The sequence below is a fragment of the Panthera onca genome, chromosome B2 (genome assembly GCF_046562875.1).
Source record: "Panthera onca isolate mPanOnc1 chromosome B2, mPanOnc1 haplotype 2, whole genome shotgun sequence".
NCBI classification, from domain to species: Eukaryota; Metazoa; Chordata; class Mammalia; order Carnivora; family Felidae; genus Panthera; species Panthera onca.
In genome coordinates, this window is record NC_138343.1 from 22,263,240 (window position 1) to 22,285,921 (window position 22,682).

Genomic DNA, 22,682 nt, shown 5'->3' on the forward strand with positions numbered 1-22,682 from the left:
ACAGGGAGCCGTTTTGCACAGAGCGGACACACCGCTGATGCCCACAGAGGGAAGAGTCCCCTTCTTAGCAATTCAGGAGAGGGAGGGGCCAAGGCACCTTGGAAGGGCACAGCTGGACAAAATAATTGGACCTCACAGTAGCAGATGAAATTCTGAGAGGGCCAACGCAAGGTAACATATCCTGGAAGGAACAATTTAAGCCTCCTGTCCCCTGTGTGCCAATGGGTTTTGAATTATGTGTAACCTCTGGAGGAAGGCATCTATGAATCACTGCGGACAGTTTAATGAAGATGCTTGTGCGATGTTTAGCTGCAGTGCAAACAGTGAATAGGGATATGAGGGCTCGTTGAGGAGGGAGAACACAGCTCACTCTGATGGGCAGGGGTAAGGTGACGGTTTGGCCTCACCTTGAAAGAGCTCAGTCTGATCACCTCATTATATGACTATCACAGTGGAAATGGAAACAATTTTCAAAGAAAGGGATGGTGGCACTTATTAGTGTCATGAAGGTATTTCCGTGAACAGCTCTTCTCCTTATAAATGAAAGCGTTTATCCTGTGTCCTTTTTGCTGGAGAGGATGTAGTCAGATTTGATGATTCTGGGTGAAAGAACTATGCCCACCTCATGGCTGGCCCCCACCAGACTGCAGCCCCCACAGGGGGAGCAGTGTCTGATCTAATTTATTTTCATTTGTTTTGCCAGCATGTAACAGGGTACAGGGCACAGAGCAAGGACTTAATAAATGGAATTGGTTGGAAAACATTTTTAATGCTCATTTAACTGAATAAGTGTCATTTAATTCATTTAACAAACACTATTGTGCACTAATATGTCCAAATACCAGATGCTAAGGATTCAGAGAGAAATTAGTCAGCCACTACCCTTGAGGAGCTTGATTCAATGTTCGTGGATGAGACAACCATGTATAGAACTCTATAAAATATAACACCAGACAGCATAGAGATGAGGGAAAGGGGCTTCCATTCTAAGCCCAGGGGAGCAAAGGCAAAGGCTGTTCACCTGGGAAGTGGCCATGGGCTCAAAGTCATTATCTCCCTGTAATCATCTGGCTGTGCTGTTCACAGATAGAATGTCAGGGAAATGACCTTGGCCCACAGATGAAACTCAAGGATATTCCTGTAAAAGTCTAAAGCGCCGAGATGAGACAAACAGAGATCAATCTGCTTCAAGAACCAGGCAGGAAGGAATGAAAGCTTATGCAGAGTTAGCCTGTGTTCGTATGACCACAGTCGTTGAATATCCAAACTTGCTCTAACTCACCTTCCAGCCCCTTGCCACTCCTTTCCTCTATGCCATCAAGAACACCTGGCTCTTTGCCTGCCTTCCTGAAGGAGCTGATATCCCCAGGCTGTGCATTCAGTGAGAAGTTGGATCCTTGTTCTTCACCTTTCACCACCTTTTCTGCTTCTCTACCCTCTAAGTGTCTAATCCCTGCCTCCTTTAAGGACAAACCCACTCCTCACTCTCTTAGTTTTAGAGGTCCAACAGCCAACAGTGTCCCAAATTCCCTCTGGAAGACAACAGCTCTCTAGATCCCATGACTTCTTTTTGTTCAGTTTCTAAGCCACTCCTCCCCATGTCCCTTTCCATCCTGCTCACATTCCCAGGGAAGTTGTTCAACTCCTGACAATGGAGCTTCAAGAGAGGTGGGCAGAAGCTCGTGCTATCCATGCCCTCAGGATGTGAAGAGAAGGGGGCTGAGCACATGCGTGTACGCCAAGATCCATAGCTGACCCGTCTGCTTCTCGAGGTCCAGCTGATTGGCCAATTGGCAGATGTAGAAAACATCCTAACTCGGAGTTTTAAACATTTTATATGATATTAAAGATAATTGGGAAAATGGTGAACACTAAAACAATCAGCAAGTCTTTACTTCCTTTATTGCCTTTTCATTTGAAATTCAGGAGGTTTGATTAAACTGGCGTTTTCAACTTAGTTTTTGAAAATAATTGTGAACAAGCACATTTGTATTTATCCGTTTCTGCTCAAAGTTGCAACAATCTAAGCATTAGTCAGTGATCCAAGTGGAAAGTAATAACAATTTTATTTTGTTTTTCCCCAAGGCATCATGGAAAAACAGTATATCAAGTCAGACTATTCTTGTAATTTTTTTTCCCTCCCTCTCTTCTCTCCATGGTTTAAGGTAATACAATTAGCTCTGCCACTAATTAGCTGGGTCACTTTGGGCAAGTTGCTTGATTTCTCTGGGCTGTAATGTTCTCATATGTAAATGTATGAGTTTGGTCTTAATTATCTCTAGGGACATTTCTAGCTTCCCCCTAAAAAAAAAGTTTTAATAAATTTCACTGTTCTTCCAGCAAGGGCTTTCCTCTCATAATTCCAGAAAGTTCTAGAAAGTAGAAGTACCATATGCTTCTACAACGGTAGAGCATAGTTCTCTACCACTTGCTCTCTGTGAAGACCTGTTCATCTGCACAGGGCCAGCTGTGATCCACTCACTAGGTGCTGCTTTGCAAATTGACTTCCCATCAGCTCTCAAGGAAGGAAAAAAAAAATCAAACAGAAACCACAGAAAAATTTTGTAGTTTTTGGCATCAGTGAATCTCGTTCTTTTACAAAAATTCCAACTTCCTTCAACACTTGTTGGAAAGAGTACAGTTGTTATTGTTTTATTTTTTTTCACTCTAAATGCAAAACTCTCTGCTGCAATGGGAAGTATTGACTCTATCAATAAAGCTCTTTGGAAACAAGTTTTAGAGCAGAAATTAAGCAGCCTTCACACCTGGAGGCCAGCACAGGATATAATACTGATCCTAATTCTCATTGCAGTCTCTGCACTGGGCATACTGGTTTGCATATTGTAGGTGTGTTTTTGAAGTTTAGATTGATCTATCTTGTACATTGCTTTAGAGACTCAGTGTGTTCCAGCTAGTTGGACTTTCAGATTCTTGTATAATACTAAGCTTTAATTACTGTATGTGCAAAAAAGGATTATACAAAAACTAATTCCAGATGGAAAAAAGTAGAGAAAATTTTCTGAATATAGACCAAACTGCTTACAGATGTTTGTAAAACTAACCTGTGATACATCCAGGCTACCAATTCCAAACATCTACGAAAGACATTCTTTTCAAATAGATTATCTTTTTAATGTTACCGTCAGCCAAATTTTCTTTGAGGGACTCCTCTAGAGCAAGATCGTGAGTTCTGTCACTAGAGAACTAAGAATATGCACTCTGAATCTATACCAGAGCCTTGAAGAAAGGATGGGAAAAGTTATTTGCCACCTCCAAAGAATCAAAATAGCTCATGCTTATGGAGTGCTTTCATTGTGCCAGGTTCTGATCTAACTGGGTGACACATAATAACTTGTTTGATCTTTTTAACAACCTGTTAGGGTACTTGCTATTATTGTCTCCATTTATAGATGAAGAAACTGAGGCACAGTAACCTAAACATAGTCAGCAGCCAATAAGTGGCAGAGCCTGAATTACAAACCCAAAGGGGTTGACTCTAGAGCTCACTTTTTAAATAATACTTTTACTGAAATATAATTAACATAACAGTAATTTTAAAATTACAAGATTTTATATTGGGCTTACAATATAGAAAGATATAATCTAAATTATAATAATAGCACAAAGGACAAAGGGAATGGAACAAAGTTTTTGTATGTTATTAAAAATAGGTTGGTATTAATCTGAACTAGAGTTTTCAGTTAGAATGTTAATTATAATCTTAGGAAACTACTAAGTAGGAAACTACTAAGGAAAAACTGAAAAAAATATATAGTGAAAGAAACAGAGAAAGAACTAAAATGGCATACTAGAAAATATCTTTTTACACAAAATAAAGAAGGAATGAGGAATAAAGAAGAAAAAGAACATAATACATATAGCAAGGAACCAGTAAAATGGCAGATGTCAGTCCTACTTATCAGTAATTGGATTAAATGTCAATGGATCAAATATTAAGATATGCTTTATGGCCTAACATATGGTTTATTCCAAAGAATGTTTCATTCCCATTTGAGAGATGTGTATTTTGTTGCTGTTGGGTAGGACATTTTGTAGACATCCATTAGGTCTGCTTGGCTTATTGTGTTGTTCTAGTCTTCTATTTGCTTGTTAATCTTCTACCTGCTTGTTGTGTCCATTATTGAAAGTGCAGTATTGAAGTATCCAACTTTTATTTGTTAAGTTGTTTTTTTTTTTTTTTTTGTTTGCTTGCTTGTTTGTCTTTATTAAGGTACAAGTGACATTGGTTTTGGGTGTACAACATAATGATTAATATTTGTGTATATTGCAAAATGATCACCATAAATTACATAGTTACAAAATTTGTGTGTGTGTGTGTGTGTGTGTGTGTGTGTATAATGAAGACATTTAAGGTCTCAACTACCAACGTTCAAATAACTGGAAGTTTGTATCTTTTGACCCACTTTACCCCTTTTGCCTCCCCCCTACTCTTCACCTCTGGTTGTTAAATTGTCTATTTTTCCCTTCTGCTTTTAGATATGGGTATGTTAATGATTATTATGTTTTCCTAATAGCATTACCTTTTTGTCATTATAAAATTTCCTCCTTTGTCTCTAGTAACAATATTTGTCATAAAGTCTATTTTGTCTGACATAAATATAGCTGCTCCAGTTATCTTTTGAGTCTATTTTCACAGCCTGTTTTTCCATCTTTTTGCTTTCAACCTATTTGCATCTTTGAATATAAAGTGTATCTCTTGGATAAAACATGCAGTTTTGTTATCCATCTTGCCAGTCTCTGCCTTTTGACTTTAGTGTTTAGTCTACAAGAGTTTAATGTAAGTACTGATATATATCTGCATTTTACTATAACCTTTCCATATGCATTATGTCTTTTTCTTCCCCTATTTCTCCATTACTTTCTTACTTTGTGTAAAAAAATATTTTGTGGTATAGTATTTTAATTCTTTTTCTGTTTCTTTTGACTATATATATTTCACTTTTTTCCTTAGTAGTTTCCCTGGGGATTACAATTTAAAACCATAAATTGAAACAACCTGGTTCATACTAATACCAATTAATTTCAATAGCATTCAAAAACTCTGTTCTACTCCTCCTGCCTTTGTTCTATTATTGTAATACAGATTACATCTTTCTACATTATAAGCCCACCAACACAATTTTCAATTACTGCTTTATGAAGCTGTCTTTAAAATCTGGGGTGTCTGGGTGGCTCAGTCAGCTAAGTGTCTGACTTCAACTCAGGTCATGATCTCACAGTTCATGGGTTCGAGCCTTATGTTGGGCTCTGTGCTGATAGCTCACAGCCTGGAGCCCGATTCGGATTCTGTGTCTCCCTCTCTCTTTGCCCCTCCCCCACTCACTCTCTGTCTCCCTCTCATAGATAGATAAATAAATAAATAAATAAATAAATAAATAAAATCAGAAAGAAGAATTAAAAGCAAATATACATTTATACTGTTTTGTTTATTTCTCTATGTAGTTACCTTTGCCTTCTTTTTTGAAGGATACTTTTCTTAGATATACAGTTCTTATTTAACTTTTTCTTTCAGCAGTTTGAACATATCATCCCACTGGCTTCTAGCTTCCATGGTTTCTGATGAGTAGTCAGTTTTCATCCTATTAGTGATCTCTTATACATAATGAATCACTTTTCTCATACTGTGTTCAAGATTTTCTCTTTATTTTCATCATTCTGCAGTTTGACTCTGAGGTATTTAGGCGTGCGCGTGTGTGTGTGTGTGTATATATATCTATAAATGTATGTATACACACACACACACACACACATATATATATATACATATATATATATATAGCTTTGAGTTTGTCCTATTTGAGATTTTTTGACTTCTCAGATATATACATTAATGTCTCATCAAATCTGGAAAGTTTTAGCTGTTATTTTTTTCAATATTCTTTCTGCTCCTTTCTCTCTTTCCTTTTCTTCAGGGACCTTCACTATGAGTATGTTTGTACACCTGCTGGTATCCCACATGTCTCTGGGGCTTTGTTTATTTTTCTTCATAGTTTTTCTTCTGTTATTCAGACTAGTCGTTTCAACTGACTTATCTTCAAGTTCACTTATTCTTTCTTCTTTGTGTCTACTCAGATCTGCTTTGGAGACCCACTAGTGAATTTTTGAATTTTTCATTCTAGTTATATATTTCAGCTCCAGAATTTCTGTTTGATTCCTTTTCATAATTGTTATCTTTTTCATTGATATCCTCTATTTGATTAGACATCATTCACATGGTTTTCTTTAGTTATTTGAACATGTTTGTTATACCTTAAACTTTTTGTCTGGTAAACCCAATGTCTTGGCTTCCTTGGTGATAGTTTCTCTTCATTTTTAATTTTTTTAAATGTTTATTTCTTTTTGAGAGAGAGAGAGTGTGCATAAGTGGGGGAGTGGAAGAGAGATGGAGATACAGGGTCCAAAACAGGCTCCAGGCCCTGAGCTGCCAGCACAGAGTCTGGCACGGAACTCTAATTCACAAGCAGTGAGATCATGACCTGAGCCCAAGTCAGACACTCAACTGATACCCAGACGCCCCAGTGACAGTTTCTCTTGATTGTTTTTGTTTGTTTGTTTTTCTGTATATGGACCATACTTTTCTGTTTCTTTGCATGTCTTCCATTTTTAAACAGTACTAGACATTTTTTTTTTTCAACGTTTTTTATTTATTTTTGGGACAGAGAGAAACAGAGCATGAACGGGGGAGGGTCAGAGAGAGAGGGAGACACAGAATCGGAAACAGGCTCCAGGCTCCGAGCCATCAGCCCAGAGCCTGACGCGGGGCTCGAACTCATGGACCGCGAGATCGTCGCGGGGCTCGAACTCACGGACCGCGAGATCGTGACCTGGCTGAAGTCGGACGCTTAACCGACTGCGCCACCCAGGCGCCCCTAGTACTAGACATTTTTTTAATGTTTATTTATTTTTGACACAGAGAGAGACAGAGCATGAACAGGGGAGGGTCAGAGAGAGAGAGAGAGATGCAGAATCTGAAGCAGGCTCCGGACTCCGAGCTATCAGCACAGAGCCCAATGCGGGGCTTGAACTCATGGACTGTGCAATCATGACCTGAGCCCAAGTCAGATGTTTAACCGACTGAGCCACCCAACAGGTGCCCCAACAATACTAGACATTTTAAATAACATATGTGACAACTCTGTAAATCAGATTTCCTGCTCCCCAGAGTCTGTTGTTGATGTTTGTGTTGTTGTTGTTGTTGTTGCTGCTGCTGCTGTTTGTTTGTTTGATGACTTTCCCAGACTAATTCTGTCAAGTGTCCATTCTTTATCATGTGTGGCCACAGATGTCTCTGCTGGGTTAGCTTAATGGTCAGTTAACAGTTGGACAAAAATTTATTTAAATACCTTGAACGAACAAGGCCTCAGTCTTACTAAGGAGCTCTCTGTTTGTTGGAAGAAGGTCTTCAACACTCCATCAGCAAATTTATAATTCTGCTGGCGCCTTTACTTCCTGCTTGCACAGTGCCTCGAGATCAGCTAGAAATGAGAATTTAGAACCCTCTTAGGGCTTTCTTGGGAATGCTCACAGCCCTGCATATGTGTGTGGCCACCTAGACTCAAGAGTATGTCAAAGTTGTTCAAAGCCCCCTGTGAACATTTCAGTCCTTAGGGTTTCCTTTTAAGTTTATTAGGGAGCCAGCCTTTTATTATCACCAATTGGTGTCACCCCTTTATGCAACCATGATTTTAAACAGTTGCTTCTAATTATTTGTGAAAAACATCCTTTGGATAATGTAATTTGCACAGAGTGAAGTCTGAATCAAATCAAATAAAAAGAAGTCCTGGGAATGGAGATTTTCAGAAAACTGCCAAACAAGTTAGTGACAATTCTTTGGAGATGGCGCTTTTAGGGAGTTACAAACCCATTTTCTCCCCTTCATTGGTTGCTAGGCTGGAAGTTTTTATAGCTACCATATTTGTGAAGCTGCTGACTTTCATGACTACCATGGAGCTATGGAGAGGGGGAGTGGGAATAAGGCAAATTCAAATGCTACAAAACTTACTATTCTTAATGAGATCCATTTGTTTTTGTTGACTAAGTCTTCAGATTGTTGTAAGTCTTCAGTTCATTCACAGAGTTCTGGAAAAGTTGGCTTTCATCATGTTTGTTAGTATTCTCATTGTTTTTGTGAAGGAGCACTTTCTTGGAAGTCCTTACTCTACCATTTTAGAAATGTTTCCTTAGAGCACATTTTTAACCACTACACAAGTGATTTCAAATTAGGAGTCTACCACACTCCTTCACAGTTTTACATTTTGTAGGAATATTTTAGTATCTAGTATCATCTTCCTGACACATACCTGTTGAAAGACGTGTTATTTTATGTATACCCTTTTATTTCTCTATTTATTTTGTACATTATAGGGCATTATATTGCTCTTTTAGAAATTGTGTGTAAAAAGCTATCTATGGTCTTAATTTCAGCATAATAAAGGAATGTTATAAAATATTTGCTTTAAAACTAGGAAGGGGCATTGTTTTTTGAAGGTTGAAAATCATTTCCGTAGACTTCCCTTTCCTATGATAGTCCTATAAGAGAATATCTTCAAAGAGGACCTGAAGTCCCCAATATACTCAACATCCACTTGAGAGAAAGCAAGGAGGGAGTTTGAGAAGTTAAAAAAATCAAAGGCTACTACAAATACATCTCAGAAAATTAAAATTCAAGAGAAAGTGAGAGCCATCTGATAAATCACATAGAAAGCACTAAGATATTTTCATTAATAAGAAAAATATCATGTTTTGGTTACTCATAAATTCTGCCTAAGAGAGTCATCATACATACCATTCAATATTTACCAGTTTTTACATAATTAAAAGCTAATAAAATACAGGGGCCTCTGGGTGGCTCAGTTGGTTAAGTGTCAGACTTCAGTTCAGGTTATGATCTCATGGTTTGTGAGTTTGAGCCCCACATCGGGCTCTGTGCTGACAGTTCAGAGCCTGGAGCCTGCTTCTGATTCTGTCTCTCCCTCTCTCTCTACCCCTGCCCAGCTCATGCTCTGTCTCTCTCTGTCTGTAAACAATAAACATTAAAAAAAGAAGCTAATAAAATATACACCACAAAGGCTATACTGAATGTATTAATTTCTTTTGATGATTAATAAGACCTCTAGAAAACCTTGTATAAATAAGAGCTATCAACCTTAGAATTTTATATTCATAAAGAGCTTTATAATGCAAAATGATAATTTTGGTACCTATTGAGACTGTTGGCTGTATTTTTTTTAAATCCCTTCAATGATTATGGATAAACTTAGGCAGGATTTATTATAGGCATTTTTTATACATTAGAGTTATCCAAAACAAATCTTCTCAAAATCCAATTTTTTCTTCATTTTCAGATGGGATATCAATTCCTAATTTTCTATGCCAGAGAGAGTAGTAAAGGTGGACAGGGCCTTATGTTCAAATTGAATCCAGCACAGGGAACCCAGAAGAGTTACAGAGAGCCTTCTGCTAAGAAGTAATGGCAAATGCGGGTCATATGGACAGATGACATCTACTTCCTGAGCATTTTAAGAGTTGTTTGTTTTGTTTTTGGTTTGTTTTTGCCAAATTTAGTTTTATTCTCTATCTTATCCTTTTTCTGGGGCCACAATGAGAAAAGTAAAACAGATAATCAAAACAGGGGAAGGTATCAGGGCACCTGGGTTACTCAGTCATTTGAGCATCAGCTCAGGTCATGATCTTGAATTTTGAGAGTTCAAGCCCCTCATTGGGCTCTGCTCTGGCAGTGAAGCCTGCTTGGGATCCTCTCTTTCCCTCTGTCTCTACCACTCCTATGTTTGTGTGCTTTAAATAAATAAATAAATAAATAAATAAATAAATAAATAAATAAATAACTTTTTTAAAAAAAGAGAGAGGTGCCCAGGAGGCTCAGTTGGTTAAGTGCCCGACTTTGGCTCAGATCACGATCTTGTGGTTATTGAGCTCAAGCCCCACTTCGGGCTCTGTGCTGACAGCTCAGAGCCCAGAGCCTGCTTCAGATTCTGTATCTCCCTCTCTCTCTCTCTGCCCCTCCCCCACTCGTGCTCTGTGTCTCTCTCTCTGTCAAAAATAAATAAACGCTAAAAAAAAGAGGGGTAACTATCAAAAGAAGAGAAAAAAAGAAATCTATGTGATCATCCCCCAATTTTTAAAACAATTATTATTAATAAAGCTGCTATAAAATGCTCTCAATAAACATGCAAGAAACCAGTACCTGGAAGCTTAAGAAGGGAGTGGAAAGGCTAAGGACTAAGGAAAGACACACTCCCAGAAAACTTCATAAATGGAAACAAACTTCTTAGGTACTATGGTACAGTATACCCAATTGAATACATCTGAGCTGGCATTTATCCTGTACATACTGCTAGGAACATACAGTATTTAGGCTGAGTGTCCTTTCTGATTGGTTGCAGCTTCCAGTTGATTCATGTCTGTTTCTGAGCAGTTATTAATTATTCTGAGCATCACCTCTTCTATAAATGCACCTCACAGCTTCATTTTGGGAGTTACAGATCATTCCCAAGCCCACCCCCCATCTTCAACCCCCCTCTAATGGCATCTCTCATGCTACATCAGACTGTGCTTAAACTACTTTCTCATCGGAGGACCCCTCCAATGCAAAGGACATGCAAAACAAATACCTTCATTACTTCTCTTTTTTCTTGGTGGGCAGTTGGTTTCTTTGGGGAGATGGGGGGGTGGCACTAGCCTGGTCTCCCCCTGATTGGACCTCTGACTTTGAATGACAACCCAGCAAGATTTTAAATGTCCCTTCCTGGTTTTAGTATTTCAACAGCCCCTAACTATGAACAGCTGCATTCTAAAGTAGGGTAATGCTCCCAGCTCCCAGCTCCCAGCACCATAAAAGATTCTTCCAGCATGCCTCCCTTTCTCTGAATAATTCCTTTTTGTTGTCTTGCTTCATTACCTTTCCTAACTGACAAGTTTTTGCTTGGTCCAAGCTTTCATTTCCTCTTTGGAATGTCTTGTTAAACAAGCCTCAGAACCCACCAACTTGTCCCTACTTCTTTCAACAATTCCCACCCCACCCCATGCCTACCGCCATTGGAATGGCCAGATCTAAACAATTTCAGGGTGTGCTGTCATTTCTGTCACCAATCTCATTGCCTGGATTAAGAGTATAACAAATGAGCCAGGGAAGTGGGGCTGTGCCCATCTGCTACAAATACACAATTTGCAAGATAGATAAGTATCTGTCTTCCACCCCCTGTCATTTTTAAAATAAAAGAATTCAAATATTTGGTTTACACTTGAAGTTGGTCCAACACATCTCCTCTAGGGCTTTCTCTCGATCCTATTTGTACCTTCCCTTGAACCATAATAAAGCTGCAAAAACAGGGTTACAAGCCCACAGCTCTTTCTTCCCTTTTAGTGAAAACTTCCTGGACAGATTGTAAATGAGATGACCCTGTGGAGTGTTTAAGCAGTTAGCCAAGTTAAAGGCGGTAAAGGTCTCCTTGTTAAATTATCCACTTCATTGTCTTTGAACATCTAGAACACAGAGCCCCAAAGCCCATCTAGATCTCAGCTGTGTTCTCTATGTCTTCAACATCCCATGGGCTCTAGCAACTGTAGATATGACCTGAGCCAGTGGTTAGAACCAGAGCAAATTTTGAACTGTGCACTTACATTTTTTTTTTTTTTTTTTGGAGGGGGGAAGGGGGTACTAGTGCATGTTTATTATAAAAATTTCAAACATTGCTGAAAAAATCATACAGAAGTCAGTCATCCATATTCTAACTGCCCAGAAAATTTCCAGTATCTCCTTAAGTATCCTTTGATATGTCTCTTTGCATATCATATTCATTTTTTTATTGCTGCATGACAAATTACAAAAAACTTAGCAGTCTAAAACAACACAAGTTTATTTTCAGTTTCTCTGGGTCAGGAGTTTGGGCCAGGTTAACTGAGTCCTCTGCTCAAGGTCCCAAGTAATGGCAATCAAAGCGTAAGCTCGGGCCGTGGTCCCATGTGATATTCCGGGCTCTCTTTGAAGCTCTTTTAGTTTCTTGTAAAGATTCAGTTCCTTGCAGCTGTAGAACTCATGGAAGCTTCCATCTTTTACAAGGCTAGTAGGAGAATGTCTCTGCTGCTTCAGGTCTCCACCTTGCTCTGTCCCTGACCTCTACACCCAGATTTAAAGAGTTTACCTGATTAGGTCAGGCCCACCCTGATATCTCCCTTTTAATTAACTCAGAGTCAACAGATTAATTACCTTAATTACATATGCAAAATCCTCTTTGCCACATAAAGTAACATAATCACAGGCATGATACACCATTCTATTCATAGATTTCACCCACATTCAAGGGGAAGAAATTATACAAGAGTGAAGGTCATTTAAAATTCTGCCTTCCACGCATATCTACATGTACAATGAACACATACACTGTGTGTGTTCTGGAGTATGATTTTTAACATTTAATATGCCATAAGTATCTATCCTGCCTAATAAATGTAGATCTGCATTTCTGTGGCTGAATAAATTCTGTTTCATATTTCAAAACAATCACATATTGGACAGTTAGGCTGTTTCTGATTTTTCTTCTTGCAAATTACACAAGGATGAACATTCAGATATATTTGTCTTTGCACCTATGCAAAGATTATTTGGTGCATATAAATTCCAAGGAAAGGGGTTTACTGAAGGGATAAACTAAACCAATGCTATGACAGTCCCTCCGAAGGTCCCTCAGCAATGCATGATGCTATTTTTCCAGTGAGGATCTGCCTTTGGTGAAGATTCTGTGGGTCCTTTGTACCAATTCTGCTGAGTTATTAGCATCCTTGAAAGAAGTTCTAGAAATCACTAGCTGTCACTGCAGGAAACAGACAAAAAGTAACATAAAGCACTTGTCACTTGTCACCCCCATCGTTATTCTCCCTCAAAAAAGTTATTTTCAACTTGATTAAATAGCTCTCAATGAAATGAGGGCTTTATTTTAATTTCCACACCACTTCTTTAGAAACCAGCAACAAGAAAACTAGATCACTTTGAAGGTTTATAATTTTCTTTTACCTTTAAAGTGACACTGTGCATTCTGATTGTAGAGTGAGAAGTCAGGTTTCAAATGAAGCCTCTGAGAAAATATAAAACCGTGAATCTTAATAGCTAACAAACAAACAAGAGTTTAATTACACCTGCCTTGGAGATGTCCTACACTTACTAAAGGTTGTCCTTGCTTTTCAACCAAGCAATTCCTAAGGGCTAGCTTTAGTGCTGGGAATGTGACGGTGAACCAGACAGAACCCCAGAAGTGAATCACTCATGTTACGAATGCATAATGAAATTACAAGATGAAAACAGAAAGACCATGACAGATCTAGATAAAGAAACTTTAAAATAACCTTTCAGGAAGCATATGTATTTCCCAACCTGCAGAGCAAGGAAATGGAATTCAGAAATGTCTGTAAATATTAGTCCCTTTCACGGTGGACCTTGAAATCAAAGACAAGCATGTGTAACCAGAAATACTTAACATCCAGCCCAAAGTGAACTCTCATGGCATGAGTTCTCCCTGGCTATTCTTCAGCAGAGAGAATGGCATGATTTAAAAAAAGCCCCATGGCTTCGGAGGTAGCACCCTCCCACTCTGTTCATGGCCGGCCTGAGAGCACAGCCATTGGCTTACCACCCACTGTCTAAGGCCCAGCCCCAACCTCAGTTCCTTATCTGAGATCTGAAACTCAAAGCATGTTTATCTTGTTCAAGGCTAACCTGGCTCAGGGTATTTGAATTTAAATAAGGAGATTCTGGCATCTATTAATCTAGGGTAGTGGTGTAACAGTGGAATCTTAGCAAGAGCCAGGATTGCTAAACACAGATTGCCCACACGGATTGTGTAGGAAGCAGGACTATGTCCATTTGGGATTTTGCAAATGTTTCATTGCTGTTTCACTGGATCTCTCTGCCTAATGATGCAATTTCACTGTTCTGAAGGGAGGTGAGCAGTCGTGTTTAAGCTCACAGTGACCTTCCTTCCAGCTTTAGTGCAAAGATGCAGGCTCTCAAGTGGGAACCAACCTCATGTGCCTGTCCAACACCTCCACACCTTGACCTTGACCTACATCTACATCTCCCTCCCCCTGCAGACAATGCCTCCACACCCATGCATGGTCTGGCTCTCCACCTCATCCTCCTGTGCTCTTTGTATTCCCATCTTTTATTCCATCTCCTATTCTCTGTTCCTGCTTCCTGTCCACTTGTTCCTCCTCTGTAGGCACAACAATCTCTTCTAATGTGAAAATCACCAAAACAATCCTCCCTGTGTTGCATTACCTTCTAGCCACTGCCCTATCTTCACAACCTAGATCACTCTGAGGGGAGAAACCTGTGCTCCCCGTGCTCCCCTCCTCTGGCTCTGTCCTCACTCTCCTCCACCAGCAGTGCAGACACCAATAACTTGTCCAATTCCGAGTGTCACTTGTGCACGGAAAAATGTCTCTAGGATTTCACTTCCTGGGTTTCTCATGGGCACCCGAGTTCATCACGTCCAAAATTGAACTTGTCACCCACCCAGTACACACACCCCAACACAAACCGTCTTCTCTTCCTCCTTCATTCAGTCTTGGTAGATGGAGCCAGCATACTCCCTGGAAACATGAAAGTCTTCCTTCCTTCATCCATCTCCCTCACCACCACAAGCCTGTCGGCAGTACCCGCCCATGGCTCCCTGCCCTCCCAAGGGATGGAGGCCACCTCAGCTCTGTCACCCATCCTGCCACCCCACCCACCTTCCACAAAGACAGATCTGCAAATTTAACTTGCCCAAGAATAGAGCTCAATTATTTGATTTGTGATAAAAGGATCTCACAGTCTCATCCTCCCCTATGGCATAGCTCATGGTTTAAGAGCATGGGCCCCAGAGCTCCACAGCTAACCAGCTGTGTGACCTCAGGTAAGATTCTTAACCTCTTTGTGTTCCCGTTTTCTCCCATGCACACTGGAGTTAAGAATAATAGTACCTTTCTAATAGGGTATGGGAACATCAGATGTACCAATGAACATAAAAGTTTGACAACAGTGCCTGGCACACAGTGAGTGCTATGCTATTTGTCAGTTTTGTGACTTCCTGCCCATGCTTGCCTCCCACCCCTCCTTCCCCCATGCACACAGAGATGGGAGCATGGCGCCCTCATGCCGCAACAAACAGTGTGCAGTCCCCCAGACTTGCCGTGTGGGCTATTTCATGCCTCCACAATTTTGTTCTTTCATCTCTTGACTTTCTAAACTCCCACATTTTTCAGGACTTAGCTCAAATATCACTCCTGCTGTGAAGCTTTTCTTCACACCCTGAGAGTTGCCCCACTGAGACCTCAGTGCATCCCAAACCAATTTCCACTGTAGCTAAAACCACTGCTACTAATTATTTTTAAAAGTCTGAGACTTAACTATTTTGGGGCACTTATTGCATTCCAGGCATTTATATGCATTATCTTGTTTAAGCCTCACAGAAAATTGGTTTACCTATTTGTCACTCATCCTGGATCATGAGGGTCTTTATGGGCAAGAACCTATGTGTTGGTCATTGACACATCCCCAGCACCTAGTCTGGTACATAAAGGGCACATCGTTAAATCAATAACTCTGACTTGAGCCAATCAAAGATGAGCCGAACTCAGGGATGGGAACATGTCCGAATTCCTGACATTGAAGGACATTTAGGCAAAGGATAACTGTAGTTGGATTTGAAATTCAACAGTGCTATAAACAAAGACTGCAAGAACTACCTCACCCTGTTAAATTGTTATTACTATATGAATATTTTCTATAGCACGGACGGGTTAATGTGCTCTCATTTTTTTCTATACTGTCATATAATTTCAGGTCTTTCCAAGGACATAACAATATAATTCGTGATACCATTTTATTCCATGGTTTTGTCTTAAGGGTCACATGCGAAGTTCTGAAAAGTTTTGCATGACCCTCAGCTCGTAGACTGACCACTTTGATAAAGGGTAAAGAGATACTTGTTCTGACATCTTTTTATTCTTGTTGGACACCAAATGGAAATTTACCACAAATTTGAGACAATTATAATCAGGAGTTAATGTTATAGTTTCTATGGCAATGGCCTAAGCCCATAAACACAAGCATTTTATTGCTTAATTGTTACAGGAAATATGCTTTTTATAAATCTAATATGCATAAATATAAATATAAAAGAAATTCAAACATATATGTATTTCTATTTCAATTAACTTTTCTTTTCTACCCGTTTAGCACATAGTGCTTTCTGTTTCATTAAAGCAGAGAGTGGTTAAAATCAAAACTGTTTAGGGTGCCTGGATGGCTCAGGCTGTTAAGTATTAGACTCTTGATTTCAGCTCAGGTCATGATCTCATGGTTCATGAGATCGAGCCCTGTGTCAGGCTCTGTGCTATCAACACAGAGCCTGCTTTGGATTCTGTGTGTGTCTCTCTCTCTGCCCCTCCCCCATGCATGCATGCTCTCTTTCACCCTCTCTCTCTCTCTTTCTCTCTCTCTCCCAAAAATAAACATTAAAAAAAAACCTGTTTAATGCTCTGGGTGGTCTTGAAACTGATATTAGAGGGAAAGAGCCATGTTCAGATACCTGGTGCCCTCCCATGGTGCCAATGGAATGCATCTTCCCAGCAAACTCAAGGCCAGAATATCTCTCGGAGTCTTCAATTTGGTTTAAGCCATTCCAGCAATTTGTATATAGCATATTTGCAGGAGTTTTGGTCAACTTTTTATTGAATGGGATGGGAAGTTTAATCTCACCAGAGTGGTGTTTTCTCAGGAACTACCACTGCTGGAATGAAGCCTGGATGAAAAGGTCTGATCTTCCTGTTGGATTTGGAGGTTGGCAAGTCGTGGACAGCACCCCCCAGGAAAACAGTGATGGTAAAACTGCATCTTCCCTCAGGGAACTTCTTTCACTGCCATCTTTATTTTGCTGTTAGGATTGCTTTTGATGTGTGGGAAACACTCCCTTTGGGAACCAACATCAAAAGTGTGCTTCCTGGGCACATGTACAGTATTAGCTGCCTGTCAATCAGGTTTAATTTCCTGTCAATGGCTGGCTTTCCCCTGATTATTCTATAACTGGTAAAAAAAAAATTTTTTAAAAAGCACAAAACTTAACATATATAATTCATCTACTCTTGCTTTGATAAGCAGTTTTGAAGACAAGAGAAAAAAATATATCTGTGTAAGCATTTTTGCTAGGCTCTAAAATATACCTCAGCCCTCTGTGATATACAGTTATAAGATATAAGGCAGTAGAGAAAATAAGGAACTCAAAAAATAGTTACAGATCATCCTTTAAATTGTTGTTTTCCCAGAACCTGATTTCTTTTTATGTTGTTTGATTTCTTCCAAAACTTAAGTATGTGAGTATTTGTCATCTAACTTACAGGCTATGCTAAGCAATGAGCGGCAGCTGTGACCTCCCCCAGACTTTTATAAAATCACATCATAAGCCTCCATTTCTCTTTAATATGATGATAAACATCAGTGGCCCGGGGACATTATGTTTACTTCCTCAGGTGTTGATATGAGATATTGACGTATGTATATATACATATATATCCATAAACATTCATTACTTATTCATAAGAGTCTCTTATGCTTTATTTATGCTGGATTTTGAGGAAGAATGTTCAACACTTTCTGGTGTTCTGCATCATATATCATGAGGAGACATCAGAGATGACTAATGGCAGTTAATTTCTTATTAACTAGAGTTAGCTGGTTAAAATAAGGAACTTTATCAAAGTATTCATATACCTACTAACTTCCTGAATGCATGTTGGGCATTGATCAACATGTGTGGTTAATGTCCAAATTTCCCTTTTTAACACTTGACATATGTCCATAATGTCCAAAACCAAAAACCAAGAATCAAAACAAATAACAACACAACCACTAGGGACACATTACCCTTTCCAACATTCCAAACACCAGTTGGTTGTAAAAGGATCAAGCCTATGTAGGCAAACAGCTCGGTACAAACACACTTGAGTATGTGTTGTAGGTGGAAGAACAGACACAGAAATAGTGATGCCCTGTATGCTTCTCATGGCTTCAAAATTTTTTTTTTGAGGAGGCATTTCCAACAAAGCCATCTTGATTACACATGTTGGTCATTTGCCCTCTCTGACCATGGGAAGCATTTGGGCTAATTCAGCAATGAAGTTGGGAACACTTGCCTCTACAGAGCCTGTATCTGTGTCTGGACAGAATTGAAGATGACAAACTCATACTTCCCTTCCTCTGTGTGATGCAGGGATGTATCGGTGTGGTCCAGCCTCTGTTCAAGCCATTAAGCATGGTCATATTTGCTTCCAGTTTGATGCACCCTTTGTTTTTGCAGAGGTAAGTGAAAAACTGTAGAAAAGTGCTTTCTTCCCCAACCTGTTAACACTTGAAAAATAATACACCAGGTTGTTACTTCTAAATTTCTCAGGTACATGGCATGTGTTTCATGTCTACAAAGTTAACTAGACATCATTCCAACCTCTAGGCTCTTAAATTAAAATGCAGTTGTTACTTCACTTTTTTCTTTCTTTGATATTCTAGGATTTTCTCCTTGAAAAGCAATTGCATTACTAACCTTACCTTAGTTTTTCATGCCCATGAAATAGGTATCAACTGCTCCTAAGAAATTAAGTGGCTAAGTGAATCTTTCAGCTAAAGATTGGTAGAGACAGTCCATGAATTGAAATTTCAGAGCATACTGCTTCACTCCCAGACTAACCTAGCTATTCATGTAAAAACAAAATCAAATGCACGCCAGACATGGTGTTAGTCTGGGAACTGCAACCCATTTTCTGCCACTCCAGGCCATCCTCCGTCCACAGGGAGGGAGAGCCAAGTTGCTGGAATATGGAGGGGAGGGAAAGGCAGCCTGGAGGCAGCACACTTAATGGGTTGATGGGGACACTTTGGTGAAGGGTCTGAAATTCTGGAAGATGTGGATGGGGACTAGAAGCAGATGAGGTGGTTGGAGATTACTCCAAGGAGATCTCTAAAATTCAAATTAGATATAAGAGGTGTTGGTAAAGGAGAAGGCTGGGAGGCTGCTGAGGGCAGGGAGTAGAGAGCAGAGAAACATGTGACAGGCTGAGAGGCAGGATTTGCCCAGAGTGTAGTTTCACCAATAAACTCAGGGGAGTAATGTCTGTTGTATACTGAGTTCTTACTATGTAATCACTTTGCCTACCATTTGAGGCTCTTAGTCACCCTTTAAAGTTGGTATTATGGGAACGCCTAGGTGGCTCAGTAGGTTAAGCATCCAATTCTTCATCTCCACTCAGGTCGCGATCTCACAGTTTGTAGTTCAAGCCTCTTATCGGGCTGTGTACTGACAGTGCAGAACCTGCTTGGGATTCTCTCCCTCCCTCTCTCTCTGCCCCTTCCCTGCTTACTCTCTCTCAAAATAAATACATAAACATTTAAGTAAAATAAAATAAAATCAGTATTATGATTCTTCCCATTTTACAGAAAAGAAAATTGAGGCAGAGTGGTCAAGTAACCTTTCTACATTCATTGAACTAATGAATAATAATGCTAAGATCTAAAGCCAGGCAGGTACTTATGCTCATGCCAGTAACCATCACACTCTATTACTACTCAGGAATGAATAAACACCTGTTATAAATATGTGGCAGGCACTGTCCTGTGGGGAATTCAGAAGCCTCTTCCCTTAAGAATATAGATTCTTGGGGCGCCTGGGTGGCGCAGTCGGTTAAGCGTCCGACTTCAGCCAGGTCATGATCTCGCGGTCCGTGAGTTCGAGCCCCGCGTCAGGCTCTGGGCTGATGGCTCGGAGCCTGGAGCCTGTTTCCGATTCTGTGTCTCCCTCTCTCTCTGCCCCTCCCCCGTTCATGCTCTGTCTCTCTCTGTCCCAAAAATAAATAAAAAATGTTGAAAAAAAAAATTTAAAAAAAAAAAAAAAGAATATAGATTCTTGATGGGAGGTGACAGTACACAAGGCACATCAAAAGTTAAATAACAGTAATACGAGAGACGGTGGAACTAATTGTCAGATAAGCAATGTAGGTGATAAATGATCTATATTTAATACATGCAGATTTGTTAGTTGAGAAATATGGGTCAGGAACTGAGTAGGACAGTAAAGGCCATAAGACATGGTCCAGGGAGGGAGGGTAATATGAGGGCAGACAATAATGACACCTGTGTGATAGCCACAGTGGATGAGCAGAGCATTGTGGGAACACACGGAGGCCAAGGGGGTAAGAAAGATGACGGAGGAAGGAAAGAATTTTAGGCAGAGGGGACAAATTTAGGCAGAGGGGACAAATTGAGCATCAGGATGGTGTGTATGGGAAATTACAAGCTGTGCAGACTCACAAAAAGTGATGCATCAGGGGTGTCAAAGATGAAGGCAGAAGGAACTGGAAGTGGGGACTTTATATCCTCAGAAATGGTTACTCCCCTCCACCACAGGGGAGAGACATAAGCCCGAAGGAGCCTGGACTTGAAGGTGGTGCCTCGGAGGGGTGGGGGAAGGGGAGCTGGGAGGCTGTGCTTTCTCCAATCCCACCTGAGAAGGCAGGGGCCTGAACCCCCCCAAATGACAACAGCAGAGCAGGGAAAGTGGAGGCAGCATCCAGAAATGTTTAGGAAGTAAACATTTAGGAAGTAAACATTAGGAAGTGTGAATATTTAGACAACAAGATCGGGCATTTGAAATACGCAAAGGGAACAGTATTTCTTCCACGGAAACTACCATTGCAGTTGCTAGAAGCCTGGGGGAAACAGGCAGACCATATTTAGAATTTCATCCCCTCGATTTCACTTTGGGATTTGAAGATTTCTCCCAACCTCCCCAGCTGCCAACTGATAATTTACGATGCTGGGAGAACCTCTTAATGGGAAATCGCTCTAAAATTCACAAAGACTTGTTTTCATATTTTTATTGTGCTTTATTGCTGCAAAGAAGGAGACCTCTCTCCAAGAGTGCATTGCCTAATAGCTGTTAATGCAAACGCTTTTTGCTATTATTAAATATAGATCGGGGTGTTATGCGTGTCATCGGGATTCACAGATCATAATTACTCTTCTCTCAGCCACTGCAGACTTGTCTGACAGAGCATACAATTTGTTGCTTTGGCACGGGCTGAGCCCCAGGGCTGAGCCATTTATAAGAGACACTCAAGCTGTTCAAAGTGTGTGAGGAATATTTTCTCAAGGGTACCCAGAGTAAGGCCGCATGGGGGGCATCGTATTTAACTTTAATGAGAGTGTCCGTGACTCAGGTTCATTCTACATCCTTCCTTCCCTTTTCCATCCGCTGGCTGCGGAAGCCTGCCTGTTGACACCCCAGGCGGTCGGCCGAGTTTGCCTTTTCTTGCCTCTCGCTTCGCTGACTTTCTTGGTCATTCCTTACTCACTTCCGGGCTGGATTAAACATCATGTTCGCTGACGTGTTTTGATCTTCTCAGAGCCATGGTCTCCTTCAGTGAAAGCAGAATCCAAAATAAGAAGTGAAGGGGAGCAGAGGATACAGGCTTCCAGTTTTAGAACAAACCACAGGGATGAAAGGCACAGCACAGGGAATGTAGTCAATGATGTTGTAATAGCGCTGTGTGGGACAGATGGGAGCTACACTTGTGAGCGCAGCATAGCGTATAGAGAAGTTGAATCACTGTGTTGTACACCTGAAACTTATGTAATATCATGTGTCAACTGTACTCAAATTGAAAAAAATAAAAAAAGAGGCATGTGCATGGGAAGCATTCCACCTCTGCCCCTTTCCCTCTCCTCCTCCATTGTAGAAATGTATTCTTCATGTGTCTGGATTTCTTCCAGGGCTTGATGCCATGCCCACTTCTCTGCCCTCCTCCCTTCTCATGCTCTGAGAAGGCCTCCGTTTTAGAAGCCCATCTGCCTTTTCTCTCCCTCGCTCGTGGTGGCCTACAGCTTCTAAAGGGAGAGAGCAGAGCAGTCCTAAGTCCAGAGTCCCCTCCTGAGTTCCCATGTCCACTGAATGCTTGGGAGTTGCTGCTTCACTTCTATCTTAGCTTCTTACTGTCTCTGTCCTCCCCTTCACACCATTCCATCCCAAACTTGCACATGCATGCACATTCCTGCACATGCATACTCCCCCTTCCCTCCCTGGCACTGAGCTGATGTTTGCAGCAATGACAGCTAGTCCCCCGGGGCCAGGATAACTGCTCCATTGCTCAGAAGCTACGTTGCATCTTCCTTTGCTCTTGGTCAGCAGTTCTCAACTCAAGGTTATTTCACTACCACTTGTTAGTCCATTCTTAGGGTTCCTATTTGATCTAAAATAATTTTTCTATTTATTCAACTACCATATATGATTTGGGAATCAGATTGGCTTCTCTTCTTAATCTTCCTCATGCATCTTGCTGGAAATACCTTCCAAAAACACCATGTGTCCACCCAGGTCTGTGATCCCCATTGTTACCCTTTGGGCTCGGTACAACACTGAGCTCTATGAACTTGACCCCTAGCCCACCTCCCTTCTGCTTTCTTACCCCTCTCTTGTCTATTCTCCATAAATCAGCCAGAACTGTCCTTTAAAATTGTAAATAAAACACATCACTCCCTTGCCCCCAACCTTCTAATGGATTTCCACCACTGTTATAATAAAATTTTGCATAATAAGTCTTTATAAGATTCTGTGTGATCTGGC

At 40.4% G+C, this 22,682-nt stretch overlaps 1 protein-coding gene across 2 annotated transcripts in view; it reads left to right on the plus strand.

The window, feature by feature from the left end:
• Nucleotides 1-22,682, plus strand: part of F13A1 (coagulation factor XIII A chain) — a 164,478-nt gene that overhangs the window by 99,792 nt on the left and 42,004 nt on the right. For both annotated transcript variants that reach the window (XM_078446667.2, XM_078446668.2), the window contains exons 9-10: nt 16,797-16,900; nt 18,285-18,373. In XM_078446667.2, coding sequence (XP_078302793.1) covers nt 16,797-16,900; nt 18,285-18,373 — 193 coding nt within the window. The remainder of the gene's footprint in view (nt 1-16,796; nt 16,901-18,284; nt 18,374-22,682) is intronic.